Source organism: Cariama cristata, unplaced genomic scaffold (genome assembly GCF_000690535.1).
Source record: "Cariama cristata isolate BGI_N322 unplaced genomic scaffold, ASM69053v1 scaffold8232, whole genome shotgun sequence".
Lineage (NCBI taxonomy): Eukaryota > Metazoa > Chordata > Aves > Cariamiformes > Cariamidae > Cariama > Cariama cristata.
In genome coordinates, this window is record NW_009603197.1 from 19,249 (window position 1) to 34,856 (window position 15,608).

Consider the following 15,608-nt stretch of genomic DNA (forward strand, 5'->3'; position numbering starts at 1 on the left):
TCTCTCAGAGGTTGACATACCCTATTAGCCAGTTTCTGTTCCCGATCTAATTAATTTAGCCTGATCAAGTTATACTATGAGATAAATCTAAAGCTAGGTTGTTCTATCAGACCCTCTGAAATGTTGAATGGAATTCACAGATCCATAGGAACGCAGAAGCCAAAGTAATAATCAGTCAAAGTACAAAGCTCATTTACAAAGCAGAGAGGAATTCATCCTCTATTCCCTAATAGCATCAGAGATAAGCGGATGTCAGTTCCATACCAGTTTGGTGTTTTTCACCCTATTGCAAATTCATGGTTGATGGACTAGTGAAAAAATGAAATGCTGACTTGTATTAGTCTCAGTTCTCACAAGGGGGTTGCACAAGAAAATACTAAGAGCACTGTCCTGTGGAGCACACTGCTCCCCCATTGTCACCTGCTTCATATAAAAAGTAATGAAGATGGCATAAGAACCTCAAATAGCCAAATTAAGTTAGGTTTACTCTTAAGAAAAAAAAATTTAAAAAAAAATCAATGCTTGACCAGCTCTTTCTACCTATGCATGATAGGTCTTTGTCAGAAGCATTGTTGCTACTATTAAAGTTTCCTCATTTGTTTTTCTGAAAGTTTATATTACATTGCATGTATCAGAAATAATACATTATTCAACAACAGTTTTGGAGCTGTCCAGAGGATGGAACAACGCTGAAATTTCAGCTAAGTTAGGAAGCAACACTGAGATTGTTATGGCAGAGTTCCAGAAACCAACGTACAGATCAAACATGCACGGCATGGGGCAAAGACAGAACTCTGTTACTTTCTCCCTCATTCGCTGAAGTCTCTCAAGACAACAATAGCTTACAGATGATGCTGCACGCAGCCACAGTCGAAGCAGTAATGTCATCTCCTCCTGTTAAAGACATCTCTCTGCAAATCTTAACACCACAGACCACTATGCTGGACGAGTTCTGGCCAGCTAATTACCAATCATCCCCAACTACTCCAAGACAAATCTCATCATGGCAGTTTCTACATTGCCCCTAAAATTAGTTTTGCTAATTAAAACTGCCTTCGCCAAAGGAACCAGGTTCTTTCCAGCTGTTTTTCCTTTATCCTTAGCTAGGTCAGGTAAAGAAAGCAGGATTTACACTGCATGAGGACACCATCAATTATGGCCTACCACTGGCGTCTCCTTCCTCATCAACAAAAAGGTGCTGCACAAGTTCATGAAATCCACTTCTGAACATACCCTAGACATATCAACATGCTACAGATCCCACAAAACTTCATCCACTGAATTATCCTGGTGGTCACAGGGAATCACTGGAAATCCATTCTATGTGAGTCACTATTTTCCCATTTATTACTTGGGAAATTACTTAGAAATTTAAGGTAAGAATAATCTTTCATTGGGGGAAACTGCATACGAATGCAAGTTATACAGAACTACATCCATGCTGTGTTGCATTTCCTGATTTTTGGAATGGTGGGTAGTTAGGACTGAAGCAGGTGTTGAACAATGTCTAGAGAAAATATGCCTGGACAGCCCTGACTCGCATCTACAAGATCCTAAAGCAACAGCAGCTTCTTTCACAGGCTAAAGTAAGGAGTTACATGCCAATAATTCTATACAAAACCATACACTATGCTTGAACAGTGCCAATGAACTAAGCAATAAAAGAGAAATGCTCTATCTGTTCAAAAAAGATTGTAAGCATTTTTGTCTGGAGAGACGAAACTGATCACCTCTGCCCCAGCTATGAAGCTGGCTCGGGCCACCGCAAAAGCTAGAAATTGCTGTTGCCACCTTGTGGGCTCCACCATGCCAACTGCTAAAGGATATGTGCTTCCAGCCACTTCCCAAGAGCGGACAAGCGCTAGTGTCTGGAAGAGCAGAGACTCTCAAGTCAGTCTGCTGAAGACATCCATTTACAACTGAGGATTCCTCCAGTAGAAAGCCCCCAGGAAGGAAGAGAAGTAATCTAATAAAATCAAGAGAGTGGAAGCTCTGCATAAGCAAACATAGCCAGCTGACATGATGCACTTAATTGCATTGCAAAACCATCTTTTCAAGAGCAGAGCATAAGAACTTGTCCTTAGAAATGGTATCAGTGGCCCGTTTTAGGAAGAAAGCAAGAACATTTAAGTAGTATTATAGCACTGAATGGCTTTCCTTCAGCATGAGCAGAAGGCATTAAAATGACTTTCCCAGTATTTATACAAGGATGTATAGCAATTTACCTGAGGACTCAACTTGCCTTTCTCACTAAACTGGCCATCAGTGATGTCTGACTCAAAGTTCTTGATTAACTAGCTCTCTCCTTTCTCCCCTCAAAAATGAGAGAATTTTTCCATGGTAAATAGAAGACACTTAACCAAAGACCTCACAGGAAAGATTGCTTCCATTTTCAGCACCTAAGTCATAAAAAGCATGGAAAGGTAGAGGGAGAGAGCACTGTTGCGGTTTAGAAGCTGTGCAAATGCAGTCCAGGAATTTTGCTGTTAGAACATTCCCTCAAGTTGCACTTTTTTCATAGTTCATTCAAGCTACATCTCCAACTAGATCAGAAAGCAAAATGCAATGGCCTACAAAACATCATCAAGCTTAGCCAAAAATCAATGGCTTGAGATCCACACACCTAAAACCCAGCTTTAACACAACACTCCAAATACTCCAAAGCTTTTTAATCCTGCTGTTTAATGCACTAGATATAACAGCTTACTATTAAAAAAAAAAATAAAAATAGCATGAACATATTAACAGTAACATCTGTAGTCAGTTGACAGACCAGTCAGGGCTGAATCTAAATTCTTAGCTTGCCTTATGGATTAGATGAATGCAAGGCTGCAGTGACTTCAGAAAATTCAGTGCATATCTCGTTTCATTAACACAGAACATGCACACACCTGGGCTGCTACCTTTAATTCCTTTATAAAAGGAAAAGCAGAATAAATGCACCTGGAGAGCGGGCACCTAGATTCGCTGCTTTCAGCTCTTCCACAGGACTTGAGTGGTATTTTATGGCATTCATCCATGCTACCAGAAGCAACTGTTGCACATGTTGGGAAATCATCACACACTATGACAGTAAGACTGGACAAGCAGCAATATTTGCATGAAGTACAGATTTACTGCTATGGTAACACTGGACCCTAAAGCCAGGTCATGCACAAGTGGGAAACACATCAGGAAACAGGTCTTTGAAAACAGAGACTAAAGAGAAAGAACCTGGATCCAGGTAAACAAAACACCCTAAAATAAAGGCCTGTGACTGAATGCATAGAAGCAGTGCCATGTTTTCTGATATAGGTGAAAAATAACAGTTTCTCAAAGGAAATCTCTCCCATTAGAACTCTAGCTCCATAATTCAGAGTAATTGAAATTGTAAGTTTATCTGTAACAAGGAGAAAGCTCAGCACTGCTCAGAATCAAGGCAATACTTTCAGGCCAGTGAAATTCATCTTAGATCACGCCTGTCCATTCAACTTAACACTAACTACTTTTGCAGCTTTGAAACAAGAAAACTAATAGCAGCTGAAAAACTCTCAAATCAGCATCTGTATGAATAACCTGACAGGTCTTTATGGAGTAGTGGAAGAAGGAGAACGGAGGAAGATGTTCTACCAAAACTGAAATGATGACCCATTGCAGGGATGCTGTTTTTAGACAATTTCTTTTCAAGGAGAATTGACGTTATTGGAATATTCATATTATCCACCATCAGCCCTGACCCTCTCAATCCAAGCAAGAAGTGAGGGAGACAGGGACAGTTTGTGAAGCTCAGCAGTTAGTAGATGAGACACTGGGTACATCCTGGAGGGACCATTTCTTTTGGTGGTGCACGATGTTTTTCACATGTTGGTGCTCATCCTGGACTGGCTGTTAGCTGGCGTAAGCTCCCCTTGGCTACCTTCTCTTGGAGGAGACTGGAACAAGACCAAAATGCATCCTAGTTAGTTATGTGTTAATATCCTGCAGAGTGCTTCCTGAGAGACCAAATGAAGCACAGGTGAAGCACAGCAGGATAACAGCAGGGGGAGAGCACACCTCCAACTAATAAATAGTGATGGCTTTGCAAAAGCTTTGTGTTTACCACTTCTATAGTTACAGTTCACAAGAACTGTTCCTAAAAAAGTCAAACCAGAACTTTTAAGCCACTCTTATTTACTATGCACAAGGTGCTGTTGGCCTCAGAAGTTGAATCCTATCTGGCATTCAGTTATCACAGAGATTATTATACTATAGAATTTAACACGTTCTGTGGCAGACGGCCTATCCTCCCTAAGGGCATTCTTTTGGAACTGCGTCCTTGTCCTGGTTTCGGCTGGGAGAGTTAAATTTTCTGCTTAGTAGCTGGTACAGTAGGTTTTGGATTTAGTGAGAGAATAATGTTGATAACACACTGATGTTTTAGTTGTTGCTAAGTAGCGCTTATCCTAAATGAAGGATTTTTCAGTTTCCCATGCTCTGCCAGCAAGGAGGTGCACAAGAAGCTGGGAGGAAGCACAGCCAGGACAGCTGACCTCAACTAGCCAAAGAGATACTCCATACCATAGAACGTGACACAGTATATAAACTGGGGGTAGTTGGCCAGGAGGGGCCAATCGTTACTCGGGGATCACTGATTGGTCATTGGGTGGTGAGCAATTACATTCTGCATCACTTGTCTTGAGTTTTATTCTTTTGTTATATTCCTTTTCACTACAATCATTATTATTATTGTTATATTTTTATCATTATTGTTAGTATTATATTTTATTTTACTTTAGTTATTAAACTGTTCTTATCTCAACCCATCAGTTTTTACTTTTTTTTTTTATTCCCCTCCCCATCCCACTGGGAAGGTGCAGGGAGGAGTGAGCGAGCGGCTGAGTGGTGCTTTGTCATGGTTTAACGCCAGCCAGCAACTATCCTGGAAGGAATACTCCAAGCAATTAATGCAGTTTTTTACTTCCTCTACTAAAAAAAAGTTACTTAAAACAATCTTTGTTTTGATAAGATAAAAGATACATGTATCAAGAATTAGTCAGAATGAATTAGAATCAACCCAAGCATATAAACTTCGAAGGACATTCTGTATTGTACAAGCAGGTCAATGTACGGGCTAGAAACGCTTGTTTCCCATATATTTAGAATTTGTCCAACCATGAGCACAATAAATCCATTCCCTTCCAGAATCTTCAATTCACCAACTTTCATAGTTTCAGTTAAAAAAAAAAAAATTTAAATCTTAACACTGTCTCTAAGTCCACATTTAACATGCCCATACCTTGACATGTATCTGGTTGCGCAGGACTGCAGCTCGCAGGATCATAGCTTTGGCACGTCGCTGAAACTCTTTGCCCATTAGTAAAGACTTCTCAAAAGTTGTGCTGCGCTGATCTACATCTCGAGCATAAAGAATCTGTAACCAATACAGAGAACTGTACACAGGAGCTATGACAGGGTTCCACAGCAGGAAGCCCTTTCTGCGCAAAGGAATGAAGCTAAGGTATCATGGAGTCTGAGTTTACACACAGATCAGCCCTACTGAAAATATCAGTCACAACAGATGAATGCAACTTAAAAGTGTCCCAGGAATGGAGAGTTTCTAGTCTTAGTACAGCTATTCACTCTATAATCTGTGGCTCAGATGCACTCACCTTACTGTGTGAGTCTATTCTGGCATTGATCAGTCCCTCCAGGATCAGCTGAGTAAGTTCATCTTCCAGAGCAGCCACTGTTGTATTAAAAGCAGTGGCCATCTTGCGCATATCTGCCGACACATAGGGGCTGAAGTACTACGAAGAAGAAAATACTCAGTTGCCAAATGTACTCCCTGCCCTCTGAAAAACCATGGGAAAAGCAATTACAAAAGAGATGGCCTATCTCACTCTTCATCCACCTCTCAGGATTACAGGAAGAATTACCTGGATAAGGGCACGATTTCGAATCTGGGTATAAAGTGTCCTGACATGAGGTGCAAGGTACATATCCAGCAGCAGGTTGTCCTGTGGAAAAAAACACATCAGAAGCTGAGCAGCAGCCTGGAAAAATATATTATTCCGATGCTCTGAAACATGTATGTGTATATACTTAAAGTTTAAGGATATTACACTAGAGCAAGACAATACCATAAAACAAGAATCAATAAAAGAACTAGCAATATATTTTAAAAATTTACCATTTCTCCTCATCCTCTACTGCTAAACTAAGCCCAATTTCCATTCACCATGTCAGGAGACGGAAGACACAGAACAACTGAATACTCTTAAGTAGCTACTTTTAACAGTCACTGCTTCTAACAAAAGGCTAGGCAAAGGAAACTTTTAGGGTCTGTTCTGCACTTCTCCCCTGCAACTCACCTTCATCTCATCCAGCATCTTCAGGCATGAAGCATACTTAGATTCATAAAACTTGAAGATGATGTCACGAACCTGTGGCTCCAGCTCCAAAAACAATTTGAAGGAGCTACAGATAAAGATGGCAGTGATCAGACATTGGAACCCACCACTTAAATACCCCACAACCCCATCATGCCAAGTTGCAAGGTTACAAACTCCCACTATAATTTGCAGATTCCAAGAATTTACTCTCTAACAGACCAGACAGTCCATTTTCAGCAAGGCTGGAAGCCTGGAACACAGAGAGATGCAGCACAGCAGCACAGCTGTGGTGAAGGAAGGCAAGAGACTTTTGACAAACCAAGCAGGAGAAGCGTTTGTCCACACAAAACAAAAAAAATGAGTGGGAATAAGTCAAAATCAGGATACACCACCAGAAAACATAGGCCACATTTGTGCATGCACTGTAGCCTTTGATGGCCAGCTTTGTGTTCCCTTTCAAAGCACAGCCTTCACTAAGTACAGCATGCCATAAGTAGGTTAAGCATGCAACTGTCTCAGGAAAATAACCTATTGTATGTATAGGAGATCTTTGAGATGCACACTCTCTCAGCACTCTCCCAATTCTCCATCACAGATTTCTGACCTTGGGATGTCACTCTATGAATCAGCTGATAAAAAAGTCAGGGCAGCAACCCTTTTTTCCACATCAATTTAAAATTAGTACTTCCATACACTTAGCTGACAGGAATTCAGTATCATTGTAATTCAATCTATAACACACAAATATCCATTTTCTTCCAAAGACTGCAATTCTCTTAACCTTGTACATGTCATAGTCAGATTATGCTGCAAGTTGTATTAAAAATAATTAAATTGTATTAATATGATTAATGTGCACCAGAACAAGTGGTAACATGAAGGCAAATTATCTTACAGCTGCCTTCTGTAGGGCTCTGTCCCTCTGATTTAATATCCGATATGGACCACTGATGGACCTAGAAAATTGGGCTATGTAGATGTTGGATTCGAGTGGGGTTGGATACTTCCGTTATAATACAAAAATTTCAGCTGTGATTAACCACTGTGTTTTAGACAGTGAAACGTCACTTAATGCTAAAGCAAAACTAAGGCTCAGTGATTCTTTCTCTCCTGTATAAGAAAGCTATTACTCCTACCAGAATCCACTCTCAAAGTCCCATGCCCAAAAAAGATGTCCAGTACATACAAACTCCTCTCAAGGCATCACTTACCTGCTGGAGATAACATTTCGTTGCAGTTCCTGACGGTCAAAGGTAGCAAGGGCACAGAGACCACCATACACAGCCACATTGCTAGGAGATAACAGCTAGGGTGGGGGGGCAAGGTGTCAATGACTACTAAAATGGCAGAAGGTTGGAATTAAGTATTCTACCCCAGGCCTTTCCTTCACATAGCAACAAGATTACTCCTTGTCAAATGCAGCAGAACCACTCAGCATGCTCTCAGGCATTCACCCAGAGCCTGAGGAGTGATTGTCCACTGCTAAGAGAGCAATAACCAATTCCAACAGCCAGTCTTTTGATTGAGTGACACAGATACACAAATCTCACAGGTAATTCCTATGTGATCTAGAGTAAATCATTTAGAGAATCCAAGAATAGAGATTTCTTAAAAAAAAAAAAAAATGTAGTTCATATCACCACCAAACTGTACAGGAGTGCTGTGAGAATAACTACAATATCTGAATTTTACAACCTAACACTTAGAAGAATTACATCCCCTCCAAGACCTGCACACAGTTCCCTCTTGGTCCTCACCTCAGGGAAATCACAGTGATCAAATGATGCCAACAAGAAGCACTTTGCTGCCTGTTTGTACTTCCGAGCAGCAAGTTCAGCCAAGCCTAAGAACCAGAAAAAGTTAGTCATTTACTTATGACAACATACAAATTAGGAGAAATTGCAAAATCTGGGGAGTAGGACAGGCTCCTACATGGTTGCTAGTGCCTTCAATATTGAAGTGAAATGAGACTCTCAGACAGTATCTAGCATCCCTTGAACTACATTGACTCACACTGGCATCCTCTTTGAAGACACTTAGGGAGAAGAAAGAAATGGCAAAAACAGGTCAGCAGTTCCATCTCATCAGCTTTATTAAATTTTGCATTTCTGGTGAGAAAACACAAAGTCTCTCAAATCTGAGAGAAAAAATAAATCAAGCACACACTGTTGTCAAAGAGTGCTATGGACAGCTAACAGGTAGAAAGACAGGCAGATAATACAGGAAACTGAAGGATTCACTCACCTGCTGCACATTTCAGTTTGGTGAGAATTGCTTGTGTCTGGCTGTCTCTTTCTCCTCTTTGCTAAAGGATAAGAAAAAGCAGTAGTGAGCAGTGAGCAAGCAGTTTGAGAACCGTTTTGACTACAACTGTCCTTGGGATATTTCATCCTAATAATTAACTTGCAAATCTCAACAGCAAGGTAACTTCATCTTATTTGTTTTGGGAAATATGGCAAGAACCGTGAAATGGGAAGTCTCTCTGTTTTCACCATGAGTTAGATTTCCTACACACATATCACGGGACAAAAGCAACAATGAATCTCAAAAGAAATAGTATAGCAGCCAAGGAGGCTGGATTAGATGAAGAACAGACTGTAAGATGAAGGGAGTCTTACAGAGAGCAAGTTGTAAAGGGAGAAAGGAAGAAATCATTTTACAAATTTTGGAGACAGAAAACGGGAGAACTCATGCAAGTTAAAAAGCAGGACCTTACTTCTGCAATTTCTGGTGTAGACTCAGCCTTGCTTACGTAACTCAGAACATGAGACCAGTTCTGGAGGTAGACACTGACCTGTAGGGAGCCAGAAACAGTGTATAGTAGGCATGGATAAATGGTGTTGCTTAGATAAGCAGTATTACTGCAGACATAAGAGGTGTAACCAGAGCAAAGTACAAGTGGACTTCACAGCAGATATCAGAAAGACAGCAAGTACCATTTCCTGCAAACCTGCCTACCTTGATGACATTGAGACACATGTTGATAACATGTTTAGCACTGGTGCAGTAATCACGGGCTCGCGAGTAACACTTGAGAGCGTTGCTGAGGTCCCCACAGTCAAGGTAATGATCACCTAAGTCATCATGGCCTCTCCTGGAGCACAGGAATTAAAATACCAATGAACTGTGTGCTCAGACAGGGACACAGTCAGTTTGTTCCAAACAAGTAACTCAACACACTGACCTAAGGCACTGAATGCAGCTGACATCCTGTGTTAGGTGCCTGGAGGAGCAAAATGCTCTTCCTTGCTCCAGCAGAGCCTTCTGCATCTCACCTGATACTCTCCTTGATGGAGTTCCCTTTGTAATTTTTCAGATCTGTGTCGAGTTTCTCCAGTTTAAGAAGAGCTTTTTTGCGTGTAGCTTCAACCCAAGCTGTGTCAAGAGGAGGGGGTTCAATTCCACTATCAGGGACAGCATCAGGTGTATTCTGCAGTTCTCTGAAAGGAAAGTTTGAATGGGGCTATTATGCTGCAAACTTTTCAAAACAGAGGTCTGCTAAGTACCTGGCCCTGTTACCCTAACAAACAGTACTGCATATACAAAACAGACCAACGAGAAAACAAGGATGGTGGGGAAAAAAGAAAAAGACTGCTAAGATTTCCAGTGAAAACAGTAACATAAGCATCACAGATGTTTACAAATTCTTCTCAAGATTATCCTAATGATCTTCTGCAGATATTTTATTAACAAGCAAGTCATTGCTAATTTTAAAGAAACAACCTGCTCTGTAATAATTGAAAGCAAGTTAGTAACATTGCTGCAATGAATTATTACATTCTATGAAAGTATTTCATGACTCTAACGAGTCATGGAATCCAATCAAACATCTCTATATGGGACACAGGGTGCACACGTTTACGAGTTCTCTCCCCAGCTGTACTGCAACCGCTTGATAGCAAAGCTACACTGTACAGATACTATCCAACTTCTTTTTCCATCCAGCTCAGATCAACATATCTACTTGCACTGAGTTCACCTTCCAATATTTTAAACAGCAAAACACATTCTGATTTTTTTGGGGGGTGTTTTTTTGTTTGGGTTTGGTTTTTTTTTTTTACCAATAGTCCTTTTCACATATAAGAAAGCAATGATTGTACTGTCACACATACATGGCAAAGACTCCCAGGGCAAAACAGACAAGAAATCAACCAATATGCATAGCAACAAAAATCATGCAAAGATAGGAAGTGTGGATGGGTAAGTGAAGTATCAAAGGCTACCCTTAACAGCAAACCTGTGGTAAGGGGAATTAAAAAAAAAAAAAAGGAAAAAACCCAAACCAATCCAAGGCAAAGAGTTAGATAAGATTTTAGTTTATGAACACAAGAGCATCTAGAAGAGGCTTCATCTCCATCATCTACCCAAGGAAAGACAACTGTGTTCATTAATATCTGAAGCAGTTGCAAGGACTAAATTCTCCTCAATATCTGTAGCCTTTTAAACCACTAAGACTTCAGAATGAGATAATGTCTTCTGTGTTTAATCTTTTAAAAAAGCATGAGATCTTAGGCCAGAACACACACATTTCATTCCTATGAAATTCTAAGGGCAAAGACAATTTGCATAACAAACATGCTAGTATTACATGCCAAAGTGGCACATCAGTCAAAAAAGTTCCCCAGGTTCCCATGATCTCTTAGTACCTGGTGGCCTCAGACAACTTTCTGTGGATTTCTTCATACACATCAACATTGAAAGTTCTCTGGACAAATGACAGTGCCATCTTCAGAGCTTCCACCCGCAGCTGTGGGCAGTGATCAGCAATAAACTGCAGCCGCTCAATTCGCATCAGACCACTGTAGCTGGATGCGTACTGCTCCAAATCCTGCAAACAAAACCTAGTCTTAGAAGGTGAAGATGGCAACACTAAATCGGGCTACTACACTGTGACCTGCACAGGTTTTCCTGCAGTCCTGACCCCTTCATGGAGGGCAACACGACTCAGAAAAATAAAAAAATCAGGTAAGATTATTCCATTTCTGCTTTCTTCAAACGTTAGTAATTTCCTCGGAAATATGCAGTACATTACAATTTACCTTTTTTTATTTCAGTTGTGATGCTGTCCGTTAAGGCTAATCAGCTCACCCACTTCAAGCATCGGTTGTATCACCAAAATCATAATTTTGTCAAGATTCCATCATTTGAGTTGAAGTTTCCTAAACCAGACAACCATTCCAGATGTAGTTTCTCCTTGAAAAATAGTTTCTATAGGACAATTTGCATTCTTTTGCTCATACTAATTTCTTAAAACATCTCCTTTGAGAACAAATAGGATCTCTTACTCTTGAGGAGGGATCTGAGGTTTAAACTGTGAACACTTAACAGATTTAAAGCCTTGGGGAGTGGATGAGAAGAGGAGCACAAAACGTCTAGTAAAGATATGATACAGCATTGCAGGGAGATTTCCTAAAGACAGAAGTACACATGCAAACAACGATAGCAGAATGTTTAGAGTACAGTCAAGCATTCAGGCAGTAGGAAACACTAGATTCAGGTCACCTGTCCACATTCAATATTCATCCTGTGTCACACCTGCCTCCCTTACCCCTGTACATCTAAATTAAGATACAGCTATAGATGTCACAGTAGCATTTTCTAACATGATTCTGGCCTGATTCAGTGCAAGAATGACCTTGCTTTAAGACTGAAACAGGACTACGTGCACTGAAAATTTGTATTTAGAATTCCTACTTTATTTCCTACAGAACTTGGAAAATATAAAGGCAGGAGCATTCTTTCTTCCAGTTTCACGCTTGGTCGTGCACAATACTCCTGAAATCACTGATTAATTTCACGTTACTACTAAGCTCTTTGAATGTCAAAGGGGAATTATGGTCTCTCACATCAGTTATGGTGAAAAGAAAATCACTAATTTTTGTGGAACACTTAGACGCTATAGTAATACCAAAGACATAAAGGTCACAACATAATTGCTTCATCACTCTAGCTTCAGAACAGAACTGAAATGCAATGAAATCAAACAAGCTATCAGGTCATATGCTGAAAAAAATCAAACCGACCAAAAAAAAAACCAAAAAGAAAGAAAAAAAACACAGACACAAAAAAGAGGCCTGTGCAGTAAACAGTGAATAACCATGCGACAACTGTTATAAGGTACAGGGACCTCAGGAACAAATTAACGCTTCAGAGGTTATGTGAGATCCAAAGCTTCCTAATGGAATGTTTTATTTTGCAATTTTAATGTTGCTTTAACTTTTTCCAATTAACATTTTTGTTCTCTTCTGTAACACCCATCTCTCACTGTTACAGAGCTGATACATAAAAATTGGCCAATCTCAAACCATTAACTAAAAATTGAAGAAAGTGATACAAGCAAACACAGCCTTTTATAACTCTACAGCTCTGTGGGTTTCAGTCAGTCTCCAGAGGATCAAACAATGAAAGAATTCTATCCTGATTATACATTTAAAGCTCCTCAAAGAACAAGCCTCAAAATAAAGGAATGATGTCTCTGTAAGTAATCAGAGATGTACTAATCTATTTCAGAATGAAAACAGTGTCAAACAGGCAGCATGCAGCAAGTCACAAAACAGCAATTCCTCCTTCATGTCAGAAGGTGCCGTAGAGGTCAGTGTGTGACAAGGAGCTACAGAAGAGGTCACTGCTATTCTTACCCCACCTTGCTTTAAAGAGAATCTATTAATCTCCAAGTAACAATTTGACAAAGAATAAAATGATGTAGTTTTTCAAAACCTTAAAGGAAGAGGCCATGCCCAAGAAATGTAACTCACTAGCCCTCAACCAGCACATACCAGAGTGGGGTTCTCCACGACATAGTTGATATCAGGTGCATTTTGCTGATCTTCTTGTGGATCTACATCAATCTGCATGGGCTCTACTGCACCCTAGAATAGCAAAATGAGGTCAAAAGTAGCTTATTACATTTGAGAAGGAAACAAGTATGTGATTTAATCTATTAAGGACTTGCTTAAATGCACATTAAATTTTAAAAATAAAAAAACACCCCTCAGTCTTTAGACATGTTTAGGATTTTTCTCTAGCAACATCACTACTCAGCATGATGCTTTGTCTAAGACAAGAAGCACTAAGGCTCAGCGTTCGCATAGAGCGTTTTGTTTTGTTTGGTAGCTTATCAAGCAAGAAAGTAAAGGGGTCAATAAATCAGATTCTACAAATTATCTCAGGAATGCAAGCTAAATTCCAAATGACATTCCATTTCTCTTCCTTGAGCAAGAGCAGGCATAAATGCTCAGCTCAAGAAGCTCCAAAAGTCAAAACGTACCCAAAAAACTCACCAGAACCTTTCAAAGCTGCTTTAATGCTTAAAAGTAATATTTGGAGGTAGAGGAAGAGACAACTGTTATGCTTTTTAAAGGTATTAAAAAAACCCGTAAAGAACAGAATGCAGAATGGCAATTCCACAGTTTATAACAAATACTACGGAAAGATTTATCTGCACTGCAAAAATTTACCATCAGTTGAACTATCCTACTATAGTTATCAGAGTCCAACTGTTTAGGTAGATTCTCTTTTGCAGAAACAATAGAATTTTATTCTCCCAGTATATCTTGCACTGCCTTGAACCACAGGAGGAATCATACTAGTACAGTGCCCTCAGTACAACTGCATCAGTACAATACCTGCACACGTTCCCATTTAAGACCAATTTACTATGCAGTCTCATAAACAAAACTAGTATGCTATCACGAAATTCTTTTCCTCCTCTTAGTCAAAAGTGTGCTGAACATTCTCCACAGATATTACCAATTTAAACTCAGAAAAACCAAGCTGAATGTCTTCTTATAAAATGCTGAATATGTGCAGATATTACCATAAGCAACACTCAATTTGGGGTAAATTGCATGAGTGAACCTTAGAAAGGACAAAAATGCCAACCACCAATTGCCCCCACCAACACCAAATTATTTCCATGTTTTTATTGATTTTGGGGTCTGTTAAGAAATCAAAGATAAAGATTTTTTGGGTTGAGTTGGTGTGTGTTTGTGAGGGGTTTTCCATGAGGAGGAATAGGGCTGATCCAGACTTCCTAACTCTAAGAATTGACACATCTTGTATTCACCCACAGCCTGTTTATTCCTTCACAGACTAGTATGTACCAAATATGCACATATCTCAATGCTGACTTAAAACCTCTCCAAAATCTGAAGTAAAAGCAAGTAAAGCATACAGGAGTTTGTTTCCTAGTTTGTTAGTCTCTGCATGAAGGAAAGGGAGGGAAGGTGCAAAGCAGAGTTTGATTGTCCAACTCACCACTCAGGGAAACTGTGCATAAAAACATTTAAGTCGCCATATATTGAGACCATTACTTTTTCCATTTTTATCTACTTTATCTCTTTTCTTATATCCTAAACACTAAGTGTCAGGGTTGCTTTTTTTAGGCTGTGTTTGCTCATCATAGTAAAACCTGGTATGGTCTCCTTAGAAATCACCATTACAGAAACTAACAGTAACTTGAGCTCGTGGAACAGAACGATTTGTGTCCTGCTACGCTGGTAGGCTGTAGTCTGCAGACAAGGAAAAACACAAGTGGGCTGGAAGTCCCAATAGGACAGGCAAACTAAAACATTTTCAGGGTAACCCTTTATTTTGGAAGGAAGATGCAAGGTTTATTCAAGAACTACTTAGAAAACGAACAAAATAATGCTCAGTCCCCGAGATTTTCTGAGCCCAGAAGGGTGCCCTGTTGGGAGATACCTCATACAAGCTGATAAACTGGCACTCAAGCCGAAGTCTCCTGCTGTATTCGGCAGGAAGAGGTGTGACCTACTGCTGGATGGGCTGCACTACAGATCTGTCACTGATGAATAAGCTGACCTAGATACTAAACTACCCCTCATCCTGTCCTGACTTTCTGCACCCCTGTGTCCTGACAGAGAACTTACTAGCTGCTAAAGGGAATAAAGACAGTTAACTCGCAAAGATATCACCTGTGCGGTTACTGAAGGTCCAGCCTCAGTACCCCGACCCCCTTTAGGCTCCTGCGGCTTTCCCCCTGTACCGCAGACTCTCAGTTCCTCTTCATCCACCACCTCGTTATACCCTTCTCTGCTACCCAAGCCCTACCTACGGCACGTACAACGCGAAAATCTAGCAAGGGGACCGCTGCAGCGGCGGGGAACACCGCGGGTGCCGGAGGACGCTCGGCTGGGCGCTGCTCCTCACGAACGGAAGCGACACATACGGACCTGGCGGAAGGGCGAGCGAGGGCCCAGGGCCGGCCGAACGGCTCCCCTTCCCGCGAGGATGTCGCGG

General features: G+C 40.5%; 1 protein-coding gene across 1 annotated transcript; it reads right to left on the reverse strand.

Moving 5' to 3' along the window:
• Positions 1-3,323: 3,323 nt before the first annotated feature.
• Positions 3,324-15,193, reverse strand: GPS1 (G protein pathway suppressor 1). Its single transcript, XM_009695073.1, is given in 14 exon segments — positions 3,324-3,911; positions 5,255-5,389; positions 5,628-5,765; positions 5,895-5,975; positions 6,330-6,435; positions 7,562-7,656; positions 8,108-8,193; positions 8,595-8,655; positions 9,067-9,144; positions 9,309-9,444; positions 9,626-9,790; positions 10,997-11,178; positions 13,127-13,248; positions 15,058-15,193. Coding segments are annotated over 14 exon segments (1,596 nt in total). The 3' UTR covers positions 3,324-3,836.
• Between the last annotated feature and the right edge of the window lie 415 nt (positions 15,194-15,608).